This window comes from Sesamum indicum, linkage group LG10 (genome assembly GCF_026168435.1).
Source record: "Sesamum indicum cultivar Baizhima isolate 11 linkage group LG10, ASM2616843v1, whole genome shotgun sequence".
In the NCBI taxonomy this organism is placed as follows: Eukaryota; Viridiplantae; Streptophyta; class Magnoliopsida; order Lamiales; family Pedaliaceae; genus Sesamum; species Sesamum indicum.
In genome coordinates this window covers 2,447,582-2,466,650 of record NC_142666.1, presented here as the reverse complement: position 1 = coordinate 2,466,650, position 19,069 = coordinate 2,447,582, and the positions used below count along the sequence as shown (strand labels likewise).

The following is a 19,069-nucleotide window of genomic DNA, read 5'->3' as shown; positions in this document are numbered from 1 at the left end:
TATTCACATATATATTTATATATATATGGAGTGGGTTAATCTTATTATATATTTTTTTCATATAAGTATAAATATTATATTAAAATATTAAATACGGAAAATTTATGTAATTTTGTGTTAAATTCTAGGATTTTTTTTATTTAAATTATAACGAAATGAGGTTAGATATAAATGGTAAATTTTCAAAAAAATTTAAGTGTGATTTTAGAAATTTTTTAGAAAAAAAATATAATTTTATCTTTTCAGATGGAATCTAAATATAATTAACTCTTATTTTTAATCAATAATAATATTCTTTTTAACAATACACTGATATGATGTACAATTATAAGTAATTCGAATCGAATTAAATATATAATCATTCAAACTTATTTAAATTAATATTATATTCGAAAATTGTATTTGAAGTTGGTTTAATTATTACTCCTAATTGAGTTTTAATTAATATAAATATAAATTCAATTCAAATAATTTGATAACTTTCAATATATTTTATTTTATTTTATTTTTATTGATGAAACTTAAAATCTTTCTAAGTTTAATAAATTGGATTGAATTCAAACCAACTTTTACAGTGTCGACCCCAACCCGAATGGGTAGGCCCATAATCAACCCGAATCCGGATCCATTGCCCAAGCCTCGATATCCGAAAACCTGATACCCGCGAAAGTGATTCCTTGTTCTATTCAAGATTGCTTGGTGGATGGGATAGAAGGAATTTGAATTTTGCGGAGAATAGCAATAATGAGAGCGGGTGCTAACGTGCTCCCGGTGCTGCTGTTAATTTTGCTGCGGAGGAGCGGTGCCGTATGGTTAACTTTGCCGGCGAGTGGGACCAAATGCGTTTCGGAGGAAATTCATAACAATGTCGTCGTTTTGGGGGATTATGCCGTCATTTCCGATGCTGAGGATCTCAATTCCCTCCCAGTTATTTCCACCAAGGTTAGGGTTCTTCCAAAAACAAAAAATGAACCACTTCTTTCAGTTCGTTTTCGTTTGTATCTGTGTGTGTGTGTGTGTTTGCGTTTTTGCTATGTATTTGTTTTAATCTTTGTTCTTTGTTGTAAATATACATTCATTGATGCAAAAAGGTATTCCTGGTGTTCCTGATACTTCAACTGGAATGATAAAAGGACTTGGGCTGTGATCGCTTCATTTGCTTGTGGTTAACATATATTTTTTTTTTTTTTAATATGAAATCAAAGTGTAACGACGATAATTGACATAATGCGTAGAAGAGATATTAGGTAAGAACGCAAATGTAATTATTATAGTTGATGAGATATGTTCTTTTTATTGTTTGACAAATGTTTTGAGAATTTTTCTCGAAAACAAATACGTATCTGGATGAAAAGAATTTCATGAGATGGGACAAGATTGGATTTTTCTCACAAAAAAGCACAGCCTTCAGTTTTGGCCCATATTCAAAAGATCAGTGCAACCAAGATGCTGGAGTGTGATTTTTGGGGTATCATCTGTGAGTTTGACATTTAGCAGGAAGTGATCGATCACGTGTGAGTTTTCCATTTGGTGAGGAGTGTTGTTGTATGACCATTCAATATATTTGATCACGCATTCATTTTCATTAGCAGATCAACCTCCTATTACATTCTATATTTCTGTCATAGGTCACTTCTCCATTTGGAAACACTCTCTATCACAAGGAAAATGTCACATATGGTCAATTTTCATTTACCACAAGCGAGGCCGGAAATTATCTCGCTTGTTTCTGGCTTGATAGCCATTATGCAGGACATGGGGATTTAACAGTTAACATCGATTGGAAGACGGGTATTGCAGCAAAGGATTGGGAATCAGTTGCTAGAAAAGAGAAACTTGAGGTGAGTCCTTTAAGCTGCAAATTTATCTATTATTTCCTTTCAGAAAACAAAATGTTGGTTAGTGTTTCGGATAGGCAGATACTTAACATAAGGCTTCTTAAAGCTTTCTGATTTTTACATAGATGCATTTATGCCATTTCTTTTGCATGATTTGGTGTCATAAACTGAAAGCCAAATAGGTTCTTTAGTTTGAAGAAAATTGAAATCAGATGAGATTTTAAGCTTATGATGCCATTGCTGGTGTTAGAGAATGATTTACTTGCTTTATATGTCTAGTAGGGTGTTGAGCTTGAGTTAGCGAAGCTTGAAGAAGCGGTGGAGGCCATACATGACAATCTTCTGTATCTTAAGGACAGGTGTAGTGTTCTTGTTTGGATGCAGTGTTTCTTAACTGGTTCTTAATCATTGATGACTCCAATTTCATGTATAATTTGTCCTTTCAGAGAAGCAGAGATGCGCACTCTGAGTGAAGAAACAAATGCTCAGGTTGCTTGGTTCAGTATTATGTCATTGGGAATCTGCATTCTAGTTTCAACAGCCCAGTTATTGCACTTAAAGAGATACTTCCAGAAGAAGAAGCTGATTTAGGCTTAAAAACTAATCTAGAGTTGTGTGATCTAGTTTCTCATTATCTTTGTCAATTCGATTTATTCTATTTGTTCGGGAAGAATTTTGACATGAAAGTAAGAGCTTTTTTGTAGTGTTTGATATGAAATTGTTCCCTTTCTTTGTAATAGCACCTAAAGAGCAGTTTAATACATTATGTGGAGGTTGGAACTCTTGAAGACATTTTTTATATGAAGCTGAACTATTCCTTCTCAAGTTGTGGGCCTTGTTTATGTGACCTAGTCCTTGCTAATTTATGCAATGCTAATGTTATCTATCTGTCTCAGTCAATAAAAGGGTGAACTATGTTTACAACATGGCTGGAAGTTTTGGCCTTATCAGGTCAAAAGATTACTTCCACTGCACTTATGGTCACAATATGCAAAGTAGAAGCACGGCTGCTGCATAATTCAAGATGTGCTCTCTCATTCGATTGCATAATGATATCAACAATGAGAATTTGATGTAAGAATATCAAGAATAGTCCTTTTCGGAGAAACCCCAGCAATGAGTTATTCCAATGAAAAATAAGTGAAGAGAAAAGCTCAATGAAAATTTTCTATTCTATTGAAACAATCTTGCGATTCATGTACCTAAACCTGCAAATGTCCTCAAAGAAATCATCTGCACTGCTGTGGCTGCTCTTCATCTGAAGAATCTTTATTGTCATCTTTTTCAAATTCTTTGCGTACTTCATCAACGAATCTAATGTACTCATCTTCTGTTCTGCATTTAGCGGTGATCTTACTGTGACAACAACCTTCTCAAGGCAGGGAATCAGAAACTTTGAGTCCACCTGCAACATGAGCAATATGTCTTCGTTAAATCAAGAGTCTCAATTACCGAACACTTGGCAAACATAAAAGCTTAATAGAATCCAACTCCTTTGCTTCATGGACTCACATTTTTCAGGCTGTTCTTCTGACAAAGAGCAGCAAACATTGCACCGTGAATGTCGAAAGTTTGCAGCTTGGGGTGGCTGTTAAAGAAGTCAACAAAATCAATCTCTGGAAAGGGTTGAAGGGTTTCAGAATCCCCAGTGAATTCCACCTTCATGTAGAGTTCCTTAACTTCACTGGCCATTTGAAGCATTTTGCTTATAGCATCCCAGCTCCATTGTACTCCTCTTATGAACAATGTTTCCAATGCCATAAGTCTCCCAAAATCTACCATATAAACCCGTCCTGTTGTCAGGCAATAAAAAGCTAGTTACAAGTGGAGATTAATGAATATCATAAAACATATCGAGGCAAACAGGAAATAGTTTTAGACTATCTCGAACCCATATTTAAGTACCTGAATTGTTGGCAATGGAGAGATGTCTTAACCATCGAGTTTCATGAACCCTGATAAAACTACAACCTTGGACTTCAAGTGATTCAAGCTTTGACGAAGTGATCGTTAGCGAGCAGTTGCCAACACCAAAAAAGTCCAGCTTACACTGCTCAAGATGAGGATTCTGGATTGAAATAGACCTTAGGCCTTCACACCCAAGAAGCAAGAGATGGGTCAAATTAGGACAAGCACGAAGGGCATCTAAAAGTGCATGATCCTCCAACCTAGCGCCAACTATTTCAAGATTTTTCAGCCTATGAAAAACATCCCATTTGGGAGAATAAATCATTAACACACCCCAGAGTCTAAGGGACTCCAAATTCCACGCAGCCCTAATGCAATCCAACTTTGAGGGTATCTCAGTGAAAGTCTCGTGCTCAGTTATGTTATCCAAGCGGAGCTCAAGGTTCCTCAACGAAGGTCCCACCGTAGATAGCCACAACGCAAGCCCAGAACTAGAAAATGGGCAATAAACCACAAGCTCCTCTAGTTTAACAACCGACGAAACCATTCGCCACACAACAGCATCAGGAGTATCTCCGTTGGTAAGGTTGTCAAAGAGATTTCGAGGGAAAAATAGGCTCCGCAAATAAGGCATCGAGTCCTTCCATCTCTTGGAGACACAATTGCAAGACGCCACATCCCTAGCATTACTCATTAGGGATAAAATGTATTGCACTATAGCATCAGGTAGTGCCTCCATTACCCTGAGTAAAATCACCAAACATTTAACGTTCAGTCCCATAAACCGGAACAGCATAAGGGTGAAACAATAAAATTCCGCGAGTAATATCATCAGAAACCCGACTTTTCTAATTTAATTCTTACATTCATCTTCAAACCAATTGGACAACTTGGAAGCAAAAATTAAGCAGATTAGCTGAACACAGCATTCCGGCAATCAGGAAACAGAAATAGAACACCCTAATTAAATCCTCATACGAATTTCCTCAACCATCAATCACACCAACAAATCGACTAAATTACTAATTCAACAGGTAGTACATTCAGCAAAGAACCCAGATGAAAAACTATCTTCACACACACACAGAGAATCCGAAACTCTAATTCCACACCAACAGAAGTACAGAAAAAAACGGGCTCACCTGCAAGAAAGATTAATAGAGTGCAAATTCTTTCTTCAGGCTTCCCCAAGAATAAATCCTCAGGTTTTAAGCTTCAATCACCAGAACCCCTTTTACACACCGTATGTTTTCGTGCGACTCAGAGAGAGAGAGAAGGTATTCTAGTTATACCAACATACATACATATATAAATATATACTTACACACGTATTCGATGAAGAAAATGTAAGCAAGGCGCGGGTGTGTAAAAGTAGAGTGTGAGAGGGAAGTTTTCAAAATTTGAAAGAGAGAGAGAGAGATTTGTTTCCAATTGTTTTTTACTGTGCGTACTGTCAGAAAGTGAATGATGAAAACCCGCCTAGTTTTTGAACTATTTTTAAAACTTTTCGACCGTTTGGCCGTCAGTCAGAGTCCACACCTTCAATTTCAAAACTTCAAACTTTGCTTCTCCTTTTCAGTTTTCATTTTCAACACATCTATTTTTCAGCTTTTCTTCACAAAACTTCAAAATTGGAATTTTAATTTAGGGAAAATTGCATAATACCCCTGTGTTATGCTAAAATTGCACAAAACTTACCTATGTTAAATAAATAGCCATAAAAGACCTTGTGAATTTTGAAACCCTGCAAAAAAGACCCCCTCCGTCCAAAACTGACGGAAGGTGCTGTACACGCGGTGGAAATGAGAGTAGGGCTTTTTTTTTATCCTATTTCAGCTTTTTTGATAGTACAATAGTCCAAAATACCCTTCTCCTTCATTATATATACAACTAAATATCCCCTCACAAACATACTACAAAAATAGGATTTTAAGTGAACAAATTTTCAATTTGTCCCTTTTGTTTGAATATAAACAAAAATCATATATTACAAATTAAATAAAATTATTATTTAATTTAATATATTTTCATATTTATTTATAAAATATACTAAATCAATATAACAATCCTACAATTATATCAGATTTTCTTAACTTTTATAAAATGTTATATCATTTATCAAATTAAACTATTATTTAATTTAAATGTATTTTAATATTTATTTTAAAATATACTAAATAAATATAAAAATACCTAAAATTTATATCAATTTTTTTAACCTTTATAATATTATACTAAAACTATTAATATATATTTAAATTAAGCATTTACTATTTTTTATTATTTTAAAATTTTATTAAATTAAATACTTTACTAAATTATTATTTTATTTAAATATATTTTAATATTTGTTTATAAAATATACTAAATAAATACAAAAATACTTAAATAAAATTATTATTTAATTTAATATATTTTCATATTTATTTATAAAATATACTAAATCAATATAACAATCCTACAATTATATCAGATTTTCTTAACTTTTATAAAATGTTATATCATTTATCAAATTAAACTATTATTTAATTTAAATGTATTTTAATATTTATTTTAAAATATACTAAATAAATATAAAAATACCTAAAATTTATATCAATTTTTTTAACCTTTATAATATTATACTAAAACTATTAATATATATTTAAATTAAGCATTTACTATTTTTTATTATTTTAAAATTTTATTAAATTAAATACTTTACTAAATTATTATTTTATTTAAATATATTTTAATATTTGTTTATAAAATATACTAAATAAATACAAAAATACTTAAATAAAATTATTATTTAATTTAATATATTTTCATATTTATTTATAAAATATACTAAATCAATATAACAATCCTACAATTATATCAGATTTTCTTAACTTTTATAAAATGTTATATCATTTATCAAATTAAACTATTATTTAATTTAAATATATTTTAATATTTATTTTAAAATATACTAAATAAATATAAAAATACCTAAAATTTATATCAATTTTTTTAACCTTTATAATATTATACTAAAACTATTAATATATATTTAAATTAAGCATTTACTATTTTTTATTATTTTAAAATTTTATTAAATTAAATACTTTACTAAATTATTATTTTATTTAAATATATTTTAATATTTGTTTATAAAATATACTAAATAAATACAAAAATACTTAAAAATTATATCATTTTTTTAACTTATATAAAATATTATATTTCAATTATTAATATATATTTAAATTAAACATTTAATATTTTTTATTATTTTTAAATTTTGATAAATTAAATAATTTTTATTAATTTTTATTTATTAATTCTTCTCCGTCGTCTTCTCCGACGCCGACGAGTCGCCGGCGGTGATAAAAATGGGCAATCTTGGTCTCATTGGAATCGTCTCGTTGAGAGGAGTCGAACGGTGGTAGTCTCAGGCCGTGATTCGTCAAGACGGCGGCGAATCGACGCAACAAACATCACGGCAGAAATAAATTTAAAAGTTTTGGATCTCAGCAAAAACTTGATGAAAATGAGAAAGGTTGGTCTCGTTCGAATCTTCACGTCGAGGCGAATCTATTGGTGGTGGTCCCAGGCCAGAATTCATCCGAACGACGACGAATCGAAGCCAAGAAGCTTTGATGGTCGTGCTCAAAGCCCAATCTTTCCGGTTGATGAAAGTTCAAATTGATGGTATGGATATCTTCGTCTTGAGGAGAGGATTCCAATGGTATAAGCCATGGTCGAAAATTCTTTCAGACGAGGATGGAATCATAGAGAGAAGATTCGGAGTGAAATAGTATATATAATATATATACGATATATATAATGTATATATAAATAAATATAAATAAAAATATATTTAAATGAATTAAGATCTGGACCATTTATTTTTTACATTCAAATATCAATGGTTGTTATAAGAAGTGTATAACGGTCAATTTAACAAAAATTTAACGCTGTTAGGGTTCATCTAATGGAATGGGAGAGTATGCAACAATTTGGAAAACATAGGGGGTTTTTTGCCTATTCTTTTAATACAGGGGGTTTTTAGCTAAATTTTAAAAACACAGGAGGGTTTTATGCAATTTTCCCTTTAATTTATGATATTGGTTTAATTCTTTGGGTTAAATTAAAACGAACTCCAATGAAATTCAGTATAAATATTTATTGTTGTTCGAAAAAAAATTAATACCTCCTTGATTTTAAACGTCATCTAACAACTAGCTCGATACATTAGCTTTCTTTATGTTTTCATCATTTTTTTTATGGTTAGCTGACCAAAATACCATTATAAATTATAATTTTACTTATTTTTTTTAAAAAAAATTGGTCCAAGTGTACAATTTTATAATTTTTTTCACCCACCATGTATAGTTTTTCAAAAGAAAATAAAAAATAAATATAATGAGGGCAAAGTTGATAATTCCAAACATCCATTCAAGGGAATTAAGAATTCCATCAAATAACAGTGGGTGTTTTTATAACTTTTCAAACAACAATATAGTATTCGTAATTATGTTAAAACCTCATGGGAGTGTGTTCAATTCTCCACGTTATCTTTATATGGTTGGTCAAAGTGGACTTTATATATAAATATCCAAATCATCTAGATATTAGTCATCGGCTATTTGATTAAGTTGACATTAGATTTTATGAAAAATTATAGTCCGAACCTAACTCGATCAAATCTGAACCAATTATATGACAATTGCAACACACTTACCGTGTGATTGGTGTACAGCTTAAAGAAAGCGATCAATCACATAGCAAGTACGATAGACTTACTTTTTTATTAGTTCGATTCTGCCCAACTTAATCCTAACAAGAATTTTCCTGGATTCAAACTCAAAATCCCCGACAACCCCTTGTAATAAGGAATATAATAAAAATCTCTAAATATTATGTATTACTGTACTATTGACCATATTTATTCACTTACTTAATATTTTCAAATAGATACACCTAATTTAAATAATGGATAATTATAATCGGGGCTTGTTCAATATTCTTCTGATTTTATTATAACGGATTATAATTGAGGTCTACCCAATATTCTTGTAATTTCATTTTTTAATTTCACTTTCATGACAAGTTTTCTAATATTAATATGGTTTCTTTTGTTTTTGGGGTGTGTGTGTGTGTATTTTCTTTCCCCAACTTTCTCTTTTGTTTCTCCTCAAGGTTGGGTAGGCAGGCTCTTGTTATTCATAATTTATAAAGCTCATATGCAACAAGAACAAGGAATATTCCACTTACAACCCTTATATTATTGAAAATAACTTACATACCCCATAAATTTCATATAATTATGTCCTCACCCAAATATTTTTCACTTCTTCTCTTTTAAATTCAAAGTATATCCAATTTTACAAAATTGATTTTCATCTACTAAAAGAAGACCTTTTTTGGGAGAAATTACATAGAGTAGTCCTTAAGATGAGGTCAAAATACACAAACACCCCGTGTATTTTATAAAAGTACAGCTACACCTTTTAAGAGTGTTATTTTTCAAGGGCCATATATGAAAATTTTGCTTCTGCAGAGGGGGTGTGGTTGTAATTACAACGATAACCTTAATATGTGTATTTGCAATTTTGTAAAAGACATAGAGTATTTGTGTATTTTAATCTAATATCAGTATAATTTACCCTTTTTTTTATAAATAAAACTTATCAATTACATCTTATAATATATCAAAATATTTAAGTTTCTATCAAGTATATCAAAAATTCCTTATAATTATTCAAATATACACTAAGTTATTCATGTTCAGAAAATGAAATATATTAAATTTCCTAAAATAAGAAAAACTTAAAGAAATATAATACACAATAATTTTCCACACAAGCCACAATATACTAATATATCAATTTTACTCATAATCTAAAACAAATCAACTTAACTAAAGGCCCATTTGGTTCAAGTGACAACAAAAGGGAAGTGGAGGGGGGGGGGGTTGAGGGTGAAGAGAAGAATAATAATTTTTCTTCAAATTGTTTGGTATAATTGGGAGGGGAGTAAATCTCAAATAATTTTTCTTATTTGGTACGAGGAAAACAGATTGAGAAGAAAAAACAAACTTTCTCTTCACTTTTGCATAAGAAAATAAATAAATTAATATTATACTAATATAATATTTGTATATCAAAAATTTAAAAATTTTATTAATAAAAATATTTATCAAATAAGAATAAGAATATTTTTTATTAATCAAAATATTCATCAAAATGAGTATTGCTTATTTATTTTAAACTATTTAGTTTAAATAAATAAAAATTACTAACAATATTGTTTACCTGATTGTTGGCTTCAATGCAGTAGTTTCAACGATTTTGTTATTTTTCCTTTAGCAATTGTGTACGGTACTATCAGCGAGAATGAGAAAAAGAATTAGAGAGAAATTATATATATAAATATATATATGGTAATAAAGTAAATAAAAATAAAAACTGTAATTTTTTAGTTTTTTAGCCTTATACTTCAACTTTCTGCCCAATTTTGGATGGAAATAAAATTGGACTCTGAGGAGTTTTATATATATCGAGTTTTACTTCACCTCCATCTCTTCTTCCTAACCAAACACAAGATTGTCTCTTATATATTTATTTTTACTTTCACTTTTCTTATTCCTCAATTTTATATCTCAATCAAACACACTATAACGTAAAAACTGCAAATTTATGTTTCTTTTTAAAGTCACACGATTTATAATAAAGCAATTTTCAAATCAAATTTGCAAAAGGATAGATATAAGACATTATTTCAACGCTTCTCTTAAGATTTGGTATGATTATACGTAAATTTACTATAGTTTAGTATCCCTTACATTTGTTTTTGTATAACAAACAGATTCTTCTGTGAATCAAACTTCACCAAGTCTGTCTATATTAGTTTAAAAAAAAATAAAAAATAAAATAAAATTCATATTTAACCCCGATTCACTTTTTATTGACTTATTGTAAATCAAATAAATATTTTTCTAAGCAAATTATCCTATAAATCTTCACATGCCAATGCATATGTATATCTTCACCTGGTCATAAATAATTGGTTTAATTTGCAATAAGATAAGAACAAGTCAATTGAGTTAAATATAATTTTTTATTCAAATTTCTTTTGCTAATATTTAAATTTGATAAATTTTGACTAAAGGAGAAATCTATTTATTAGACAAAATAAACATTAGATTACTAGATATAATTTTCAAATGCAAGAGATCTACACGTAATTACACAAAATTTTAGGAAAGAATGGTGTAATTATCCCTAAAAATTAAGGATCATTGTTGAAAATGTATAATTTATAATCCACCCCCAATAGAATATGAAATTCACAATTTGCCCCATTCAAAGTCCAATATCACAAAATAACCCCCAAAATAGACAAACACCACAAAAAAGAAAGAAATTTAAAAACTCGAGGCTCGGCTATAAAGTGCGCGAACGGTGCGCATACGTCTGCCGTGCACACTTGTCTAATGCCACCACCCCTAGTTGTCACCATATATAGAGAGAAACTGAACACAAAGCAAATCAAACTATTAATTTCATTCCTTCTCTCTCAATTTCATTGCATGCACATATACATACAGTTCCTAGAAAGAGAAAGTCAAGAGAGCGAAGAAAACACTCTCGTGAGGAAGCAGATGCTGTGGTGGAAATGGGAAAAGTCGGTAATCGGCGATTGCCAGTGGTGCAGCAGCAGGCTTCTAGAACCTTCCTCTGCCGGAGATGTTCGGTGGCTGTTTACAGTCTCATCAGCTTCAAGTGTGCCGTCGTTTTGACGCTAAGTATCGCCGCTTTTCTTTCTGCTTTGTTTTGGGTTCTTCCTGTTCGGTATAGGCAAGCTGGATTTGATGCTAAGGACTCCATCAAGCTTAGGGGTAAATTTGTTAGTCTCTATTTCCTCTTTTCCATTCAGAATTAATTATTCATGAACATTTTGGGCGTTTGATGGGGGCAATACATTGTTTTCGTGGCTTAATCAGGGTTCATCAAGTGGTTTATTATGCCTGTTATGTCTTTCCAGTGATGTGTATGTTACTAGGACTCAAAATTAACTAACGGATGGGGCAAACTGGATGCATGTGTTGGTAAATTGTCAAGAGTATAAGAATATTTTAGGAATTTCACACTTGGCAAACCAAATTAGTTACTCTAGGGGACTTAGGCTTAATATAATAGTATAGATAATAAACTTTGTCTTCTTTTTCTTTCGGTGTTTGCTTGCGTGTGTTTGGGTTGTGGGAGTCGTAATTTTTCGTGTTTTCCCCCTAAACTGTGTGGTATTCGAGTTCTTCACCTACCTAGAAAATATTAATTCTAATTGGGATTCGATTTTGTATTATTTGACTTTATTTCAAATAAATTTGAGGTTATGAGATTATTTCATTGATGTTTGAAATTTCGGAGTAACGTTAACCATTAGTTCACAGAACCGCAATTTTCCGTAAATAGTCTCAATTAACATCTTCAGATTTTATTTTCTGGTTTTGTTGGTGGAGTGAATTACATTATCAAGGCTGATTGTAAAGTCCAAATACTATGTCCTTTATTGGTAGGTGAACATCTAGCTCAGTAAGTGATGACAGTTTACAATTCAATATGGTACCTAATTATTGGTTTGAGTATGATAGGAACTTGTAGTTATTGATTTATGTAATACATAATTAATGGTCTTGGTCTGTTTCTGAGTCATTATTCTTGTTCTCATGTTCAGCAACTGTTCAAGCATACTTCAGGCTTCAGAAACCAGTTTCAAAGCTTGTACCATACATTGCAAGATTAGAATATGACCTCAATGGAGAGATAGGTGTTCCTTCTGCGAAGGTCTAGTAAAGTTGACATTATGCACATTATGGTACATAATGTCCGGTACAGGTTGATTAACTTAGAATTAGAGAGGAGTGATCTGTCAATCGCTATTTTGAACAGGTTGCTATCATGTCGATGCATCAAGAAGGCAAATCCAACTGGACTGATGTGGTGTTAGGCTTCCTTCCTGATCCAATTAATAGTACAATAAATCTAGTTTCCTTAAGTCTGCTGAAGTCATCCTTGATAGATCTTTTTCTTCAACAATACAATTTGACATTGAATTCCTCCCTTTTTGGAGACCCCTCTTCATTTGAGATTTTCAGAGTTGCTGGTGGGATCACCATAATACCTGAGGGAGCTGCGTTGATCTTGCAGGCACCTCAGGTTCTCTTCAATTTCACTCTCAGCAGCTCAATTTATGAAATAAAGGAAAATCTTCTGGAGCTGAAAAGGCAGCTAAAATTCGGATTGCATCTAATGCCGAATGAGGTAAATAAGCTACTATGTTCTACTTTCTCCATATGTCAGATTGTATCATGGATGATTTTCTTCCATTGTTTTTACTATTATGTAAGTGTTTCTTGTAAAGTTTTACAAGAGATGATACATTCAATAATGCTTCATTACTATCAAAACCCACTGTACTTCATCTTTACTAGAAAATGTTTCATACAGTGCCTAAACCTTTTTATATTATTTTTTATTTCTATAATTTGTGTCTTGAAAGTGTTTCTGACTTTAAAAGTATGATAACCCGGAGAGGCTGTTTAACTTGAATAATACAGAAAACCTTATTTTCGCTGTGGGATTCTGGATGAGGTCTTCCATTTGTGATTTAAAATTGAAAATTCCAAATTAATATAATGTATAACCTCTTATGATTGATATTATTACACACCTCTTCTGATGTTTTAGTTATGGATTTATTAGTTTTACTTTGAGTTACCCATTCAGTTCTGTTGACTGCAACAGGTGGTGTACATACAGTTAACAAACAAGCATGGGTCGACAATTGATTGCCCAGTTACAGTTCAAGCTTCAGTTGTATCTGATCTAGCAATCCTATCACTGGAGAGATTGAGACAACTAGCTCGAGTAATTACTGGCCACGCAGAAAATCTTGGCCTTGACCATTCTGTATTTGGAAAAGTTAAGGAAATTAGCTTGTCTTCACTTCTAAATCATTCACTTCATGCACCAACTCCAACTCCTTCTCTGTCTCCATCCTGGTGTTCTTCTCCTGAGCAGATTTATGATACTGGTCCATCTGCGGAACCCTCTTCTTCACCAACCTATTCACCCAACTTAGATCATTCCATAGCACCATGTCCTAACTATTGTGCTTCCGCACCATCTGATGCAAGCCAGCCTCTTCTACCAACTCCACAAAATCTGCCTTCATATTCTTTACCTCCAACCGGTGATTCACCTAAATCCTCTGTACCTCATGGCAGCCCTGACAGGGGTCCTTCTGATCCACTGATTCCATCTCCAAGTTCTTGTTCTGATCAAATGCCTCCTAGTGTATCACCTCTAGGAGGTTCAACGCATCGGGCCCCACCAAGTCTTTCTCCATTGCCGGGCTTCACATATGATTATCAAGGTCTGGAGAAAGCAAGTAGGAAAGATTTGGTGCTCCTGGAACATGTTGCGTCGTCTTCGGCATCGTTTTGGTCATGTAAGTTGATGCTGTAAAATATCTGTGATGCCTCAGCTTAGACCTTGCGAAGGTGATATAGATGATTCCTTGGTAAACCATTTTGTTGTTCTCTAATGTTTCCCATATCATCATTCTACAAATAAGATCTGTTTTAGAATCTAACTTGTCATGAAATTGAAAAATTTGGCTCATACCATTAATTAGTAACTCACCTCCAATTCTGGAAGAGACCTACAACAAAGTAATGAACTTCTGTTTTAAGTGTAATGTTAATTCACTTACACCCTCACCCTGTCTAAAGAGGAGTTTTTCAGCAATTTTTTTCCTCGTACTGTGTTTTTCCATCCCCATCTCCGACATTTTCTTGCTGGGATCAGGGTCTAATATAAGACGACTATAATGAAAATGAACTCCATTCAACTTGTTTGTTATGCGTTAACTTTATTTGATATTCCAATCTGTCCAATGTTGCAGTACAGTCTACATTTCAGGCATCTGATCAGCTAACATATTATGCACTTTGCAGCAGGCCCTTGGAGGATTCAATGGTTCAACTCAATTGGAATCCCCATGTTTCTTCTCCTCATTTGGATATCTTAGACATTACCTGCATTCAGAGCACTCTGAATAGTGTTTCTGGTGTTTTTTGGCTGCTTTCAGTTTTGCTCACTGAGACAGAAGCAGATAAAACAATCCCGAAACTGTACATGGAGTAGTAGAGTGAGGTCAAAGCCAAAAGGAGGTAAGCCCCGCCTTTTGACACCGACATCATATGGAACCGGGCTGGATGTTTCTTCGGCAAGGGAATGACTCCGATGACACAACGGATCATGCAAAGAGTGAAGTCTTGTTGTTTCCTTGCAGATTGCAGAAGGAACAAACTGTAAAATGCACAGTTTTTTCCTGAACATCTGCAAGGACGGGTAGGTGAGATGTGTTAATAATGCTTGAGGGGGAAATATATTAGTGATGATGTCTGCAAACACAAACAATTATTATTAAAAAATTAATTATGTTAATGGCAGAGTGTTATTCTACAAGTCTCTCTCTGGCTTGGGGCAGCCAAATGCCTGTAAATTTCTTACATGATCATACACCACAGTTTCTTGAAAATGAATTGTGGTATTGGTCATAATGTCAATCGAATGAAGGGAGACCATATTATTTCAGGCTAATGGTTAATTGATTACGCCTTACTGAGTGATAAGTCTGTTTTTATCCTCCCTTTTCTTGATATTTTTTGAGTTTAATTACACAATTTTTGTTTTATTTTCATCAAAGCTTATTATAACAATTCCTACATTCAAAAGATGAATAATTCAAAAAAAAAAAAATACAATAAAATCCTTTTAAAAATACTCAAAATAGACATGTATGTGAGCGTTAAACTGTGTCTTATTGTTCATGCATGTTGGCTAAAATTGGTACACTCACTAAGCCAAGAAAGATTGCTTCTTCCAGTGTGTTTTTATCAATTTATGGTTGAAAATAGCTTTTCGTTTACAATTTGAAACTGTTTAAATGAAATTAATTTAAATAAAAAATTATAAGCAGTTGTTTTTTTTACTAATTTTTGTAATTTATTAGTAAAATTGAAAATATTGGACTGTATTTTCAAATACTATACTTTCATATTTGTTTAATTTTAAATTTTATTTTCAAATACTTTCAACTTTTATCACAAATTAATTTATAATATTCTAATAATTAATTTCTATTTACAAAAAGAAGTTGTTATTGCAACACCACTTAAGAAATATTCTATAGTTGAATTTTATTTAATTAATTGTTTGGGTATAGAAAATAGTTATGTTAGGGTAAAGGATAATATGTACCAAAAAATTAAATTTGTAGCGAGGAATAAAAAGAAAAATGATTTTTTTAACTGAAATCGATGCATTTTAGAATTTTCCATATTTTTCTGGAGTTTGGATTTGGTTTGTCGCAGCAATGTCGGCGCATCCTATAACTACTCCCCCACGCTTCTGTCGTCTTTTTCTCTCTCTCTCGCGGTCTCTCATGCGCTCACACTGAGAGAGAAAATCAAAATAGCAGGAAAAGGAAGAATCAACCTCTCCAATTTCTCCATGAAAATCTGAAACGAAATCATCAATTTCCAAACAAATCGGGATCGAAAGGAAATAGGGAACAGGAGAAATGTCTCACTCAGTGTTCCAACCAACCCGTATTGCTGCCTTTGCACCAACCCCCAAAACCTTGTCATCCAAACACTTGCTGCCGACCACCGTCGTTTTTCGCTCGTCTTCTGCGGTGGTTGACGGGGACATTATTACGAGACTCTGGCGGTGTTTTCAGGCGTCACCGTCGGATTTTGATGCTCCCTTGTTGTCTTCGTCTGCTCGGCTGATTTTGGTCCCGTTATGAAGGGCCAGTACGCTGCGTTTGGAGCGGTAACTTTGGAGAGATCGAAGCCTGATTTCACGCAGAAGCAAACCAAGTCCAGTCCAGAGGTACGTACTGTATTTGTTTTTGAGTTTATGCTGTTACTTTTCTCTACTGTGAAAGTTGGTGGAATTCTTAAACCTCTGTGGCCGCTGCTTTCTTTCTTTTTTTTGTCGTGAGATACAGTTAAACTGATGATCCATTTGAATTTCATTCGGCACAACCATGTATTCTCGTTCTAATCTTGAACGTTAGGCAATGCATGCAATTGTCTCCTTAATTCTATGAGGAGTTATCAAGTTATTCGTCTTTCAGCATGATCAGTTATGGTGAAAACATATCATAGATTTCTCAATTCAACCATCATAAGATTACTAAAAGATGTAGTCTAATTTAGATTAACAGGTCAAGCTAACTTGCCACGGGTTTATTAACATATAAATTGTACTTGCCACGGGTTTACTATTGGCTGAATCTTTTCAAAGGTTGGAGTATCTATTAGAATTTGCATTACCTATCCAAGTCATACTCATTGTAAAGTGGCAGCATTTTTCAACTGTATATAATAGTTTCATAGATAACTTGCTTTGAAGCTTAGAGCATCTTTTTAACCAGTTGTCTGGAACTCGCTTGTAAAGGATGATAGCAGATCCTGCCTTTTTGTACAGGCTGTTTCTTGAGCAGGCAGCTACAATTGGTTGCGCTGTTTGTGGGAGATCAAGAGTCGTGGGGAGAGGTATCATGTCAGAATTGGGTGATGATGTAAACCTACTGTATTGTTGTCTTCTTTATAAGCATTTGAAATCTCATTGAAGGATAAAGCAGGAATGGGATCTTGCGCTCGTCAATGTACTCACAGCAACGACTTGCAACGCCATCATTGTTTGGTTACTTGCTCCTTGCCGTTCATATGGAAATACCTTCCAATTTGATTTGCAAAATACACTGCAAAAACTCCCAAGCAATATTTTTGAAAAGGGTTATCCACTTAGAGGATTTGACTTCCACAAGAGGCTCCAGTCATTCTTTTATAAAGCGGCGGAGTTGTGTATGGTGGGATTTATTGGAGGAGCTGCAAAGGGTGCTGCATCAAACCTTGTTGCCAGTAAAAAGGAGGGGAGGTAGAACACTTATGATGTATACAACATGAATAGTTATTATTTCCAACCTAATAGCTGGATTATTCCAAGCCTCCTGGCAAGTTAAGCTATATGTTTTGCAACTGCTGGTTCTGTAGGCTGTCTGTGAGCATTCCTTCTTGAACACCAATGCACTTGGTTATGGAGCTTTTCTTGGTCTTTATGCGAATTTGTATCAGCTCTTGTGTGGTTTTGACCGAGAAGTAACCAGCTACTTTGATGTTATTGGAGTGGCATTGTTCTTTAGCTCAGCCCTGAGGTAATGCATTATGGGTATTCTTCGATCACTGTATGTAGTTTAGCTCATGAGATACTTTATCTTCTCTTTAGGAAGCATTCGATGGTTATACATTGTGATTTTACATTTATTCAGAGTTACACTGATGGTTATTTTTCCATTGTAATATTGGTGGTTATAGCAGATCTGCATTGTTGGTTTAGTCTTTCCACTCAAGACATGCTTAATTTAAATCTGGGATTCATTTTTGTTTCTTGGCTATGTTATTTTTTAAGTCGTACCACATCTATAGTCCATTTTTGAATGTTCTCCCTGGTGTGCTTGCTGCAGTTCGTAAGAATAAAATGTTTGGGGTGGTTAATGTGTACAGGGTCCTGAATGTTCAATTAGGGGAGACCTCTAGGTTGGGTTGGCTTGGCGTAGAGGTTGAGATCCATTGGCTCAGTCAGATGATCTCTTGAAGGCTTACAATAGATCATCAGGAGTTGTCAACCAATCATCCTCAAACTGGTTCATAACCAAGAATGCTATTGTTTCTGGTCTCGGAAATCTTGGGATCAGACAGCGAGAAACCGACTCGAACATGGAGGCTGAAGCATCTCGTTCCAAGGCCCGGAGGAAAAGAACCGTTAGAAGGAAGGTGGCAACAAGTTGAGCTCATTTATTTTCCATAGTTGCATTCAATTCCTCAATTTTGCAGCCTTTAGACCAGCAACAACTACTCGATACACCCTGGCTGAAAAGCAACTGAACTGTGGCGTTTGATTATGCTCCACGCAGAGAGATTCTCATCTCTCATTGGGTCATGGGACGGTCAGCAAACAATGATGATGATATGAGGGGGAGATGTGAATTATTACCAATTCTTTATACTAATAATGGTTTCTGACAAATATAACACGATAGATCTGTCAAAACTGCAGATTGAACTTGCTGTCTGTAGGAGACATTTAACTTGAACTTTATCGGTGATGAGTTCACATCTAGCTCCTGTAATGTTACATGCTGGAGACTTGAGTTACCACTTTTTGATGGAAATTTGGTTTTAAAAGATAAGAATGGGCGTTTATTTTGATCTCCAT

At 33.2% G+C, this 19,069-nt stretch overlaps 3 protein-coding genes and 1 pseudogene across 8 annotated transcripts; 3 read left to right on the top strand and 1 right to left on the bottom strand.

Moving 5' to 3' along the window:
• Window positions 1-582: 582 nt before the first annotated feature.
• LOC105172563 (transmembrane emp24 domain-containing protein p24delta3) lies at window positions 583-2,663 on the top strand. Its single transcript, XM_011094053.3, has 4 exons — window positions 583-942; window positions 1,629-1,841; window positions 2,121-2,197; window positions 2,285-2,663. Exons 1-4 carry the CDS (start codon window positions 745-747, stop codon window positions 2,427-2,429), a joined length of 633 nt encoding a protein of 210 aa, XP_011092355.1. The 5' UTR covers window positions 583-744; the 3' UTR covers window positions 2,430-2,663.
• Window positions 2,664-2,853: 190 nt separating this feature from the next.
• LOC105172564 (F-box/RNI-like superfamily protein) lies at window positions 2,854-5,174 on the bottom strand. Its single transcript, XM_011094056.3, has 4 exons — window positions 4,889-5,174; window positions 3,744-4,489; window positions 3,351-3,631; window positions 2,854-3,243 (listed from the first exon to the last, which is right to left on the bottom strand). The coding sequence occupies exons 2-4, from the start codon at window positions 4,483-4,485 to the stop codon at window positions 3,007-3,009; spliced, it is 1,260 nt and encodes a 419-aa protein (XP_011092358.1). The 5' UTR covers window positions 4,486-4,489; window positions 4,889-5,174; the 3' UTR covers window positions 2,854-3,006.
• A 6,013-nt stretch (window positions 5,175-11,187) lies between these two features.
• On the top strand, window positions 11,188-15,247 carry LOC105172565 (uncharacterized). Of its 5 annotated transcripts, none has more exons than XM_011094057.3 (5): window positions 11,188-11,613; window positions 12,450-12,559; window positions 12,665-13,036; window positions 13,520-14,225; window positions 14,682-15,247. In XM_011094057.3, exons 1-5 carry the CDS (start codon window positions 11,391-11,393, stop codon window positions 14,921-14,923), a joined length of 1,653 nt encoding a protein of 550 aa, XP_011092359.1. In that variant the 5' UTR covers window positions 11,188-11,390; the 3' UTR covers window positions 14,924-15,247. The 5 variants fall into 5 exon arrangements, with proteins under 5 accessions (XP_011092359.1, XP_088741702.1, XP_011092360.1 ...); XM_088885576.1 differs by having other exon boundaries at window positions 11,189-11,613; window positions 14,737-15,247; XM_011094058.3 differs by having other exon boundaries at window positions 11,189-11,613; window positions 14,734-15,247.
• Window positions 15,248-17,249: 2,002 nt separating this feature from the next.
• Window positions 17,250-19,064, top strand: LOC105172814 (protein RETICULATA-RELATED 1, chloroplastic-like; annotated as a pseudogene). Its single transcript, XR_016067826.1, has 4 exons — window positions 17,250-17,346; window positions 17,426-17,731; window positions 17,848-18,008; window positions 18,358-19,064. The product of XR_016067826.1 is annotated as a protein RETICULATA-RELATED 1, chloroplastic-like (transcript).
• The last annotated feature ends 5 nt before the right edge of the window (window positions 19,065-19,069 follow it).

What these genes read in the sequence shown, in the direction of transcription:
- LOC105172563 (XM_011094053.3), top strand. Translation starts at nt 745, where the DNA reads ATGAGAGCGGGTGCTAACGTGCTCCCGGTGCTGCTGTTAATTTTGCTG. An exon ending in TCCCAGTTATTTCCACCAAG is followed by an intron (nt 943 to 1,628) that starts GTTAGGGTTCTT and finishes TTTCTGTCATAG; the next exon opens with GTCACTTCTCCATTTGGAAA. An exon ending in CTAGAAAAGAGAAACTTGAG is followed by an intron (nt 1,842 to 2,120) that starts GTGAGTCCTTTA and finishes TATGTCTAGTAG; the next exon opens with GGTGTTGAGCTTGAGTTAGC.
- LOC105172564 (XM_011094056.3), bottom strand. Translation starts at nt 4,485, where the DNA reads ATGGAGGCACTACCTGATGCTATAGTGCAATACATTTTATCCCTAATG. An exon ending in CTCCATTGCCAACAATTCAG is followed by an intron (nt 3,632 to 3,743) that starts GTACTTAAATAT and finishes GCCTGACAACAG; the next exon opens with GACGGGTTTATATGGTAGAT. An exon ending in AGAAGAACAGCCTGAAAAAT is followed by an intron (nt 3,244 to 3,350) that starts GTGAGTCCATGA and finishes CTCATGTTGCAG; the next exon opens with GTGGACTCAAAGTTTCTGAT.
- LOC105172565 (XM_011094057.3), top strand. Translation starts at nt 11,391, where the DNA reads ATGGGAAAAGTCGGTAATCGGCGATTGCCAGTGGTGCAGCAGCAGGCT. An exon ending in GGACTCCATCAAGCTTAGGG is followed by an intron (nt 11,614 to 12,449) that starts GTAAATTTGTTA and finishes TCTCATGTTCAG; the next exon opens with CAACTGTTCAAGCATACTTC. An exon ending in TTCGGCATCGTTTTGGTCAT is followed by an intron (nt 14,226 to 14,681) that starts GTAAGTTGATGC and finishes CCAATGTTGCAG; the next exon opens with TACAGTCTACATTTCAGGCA.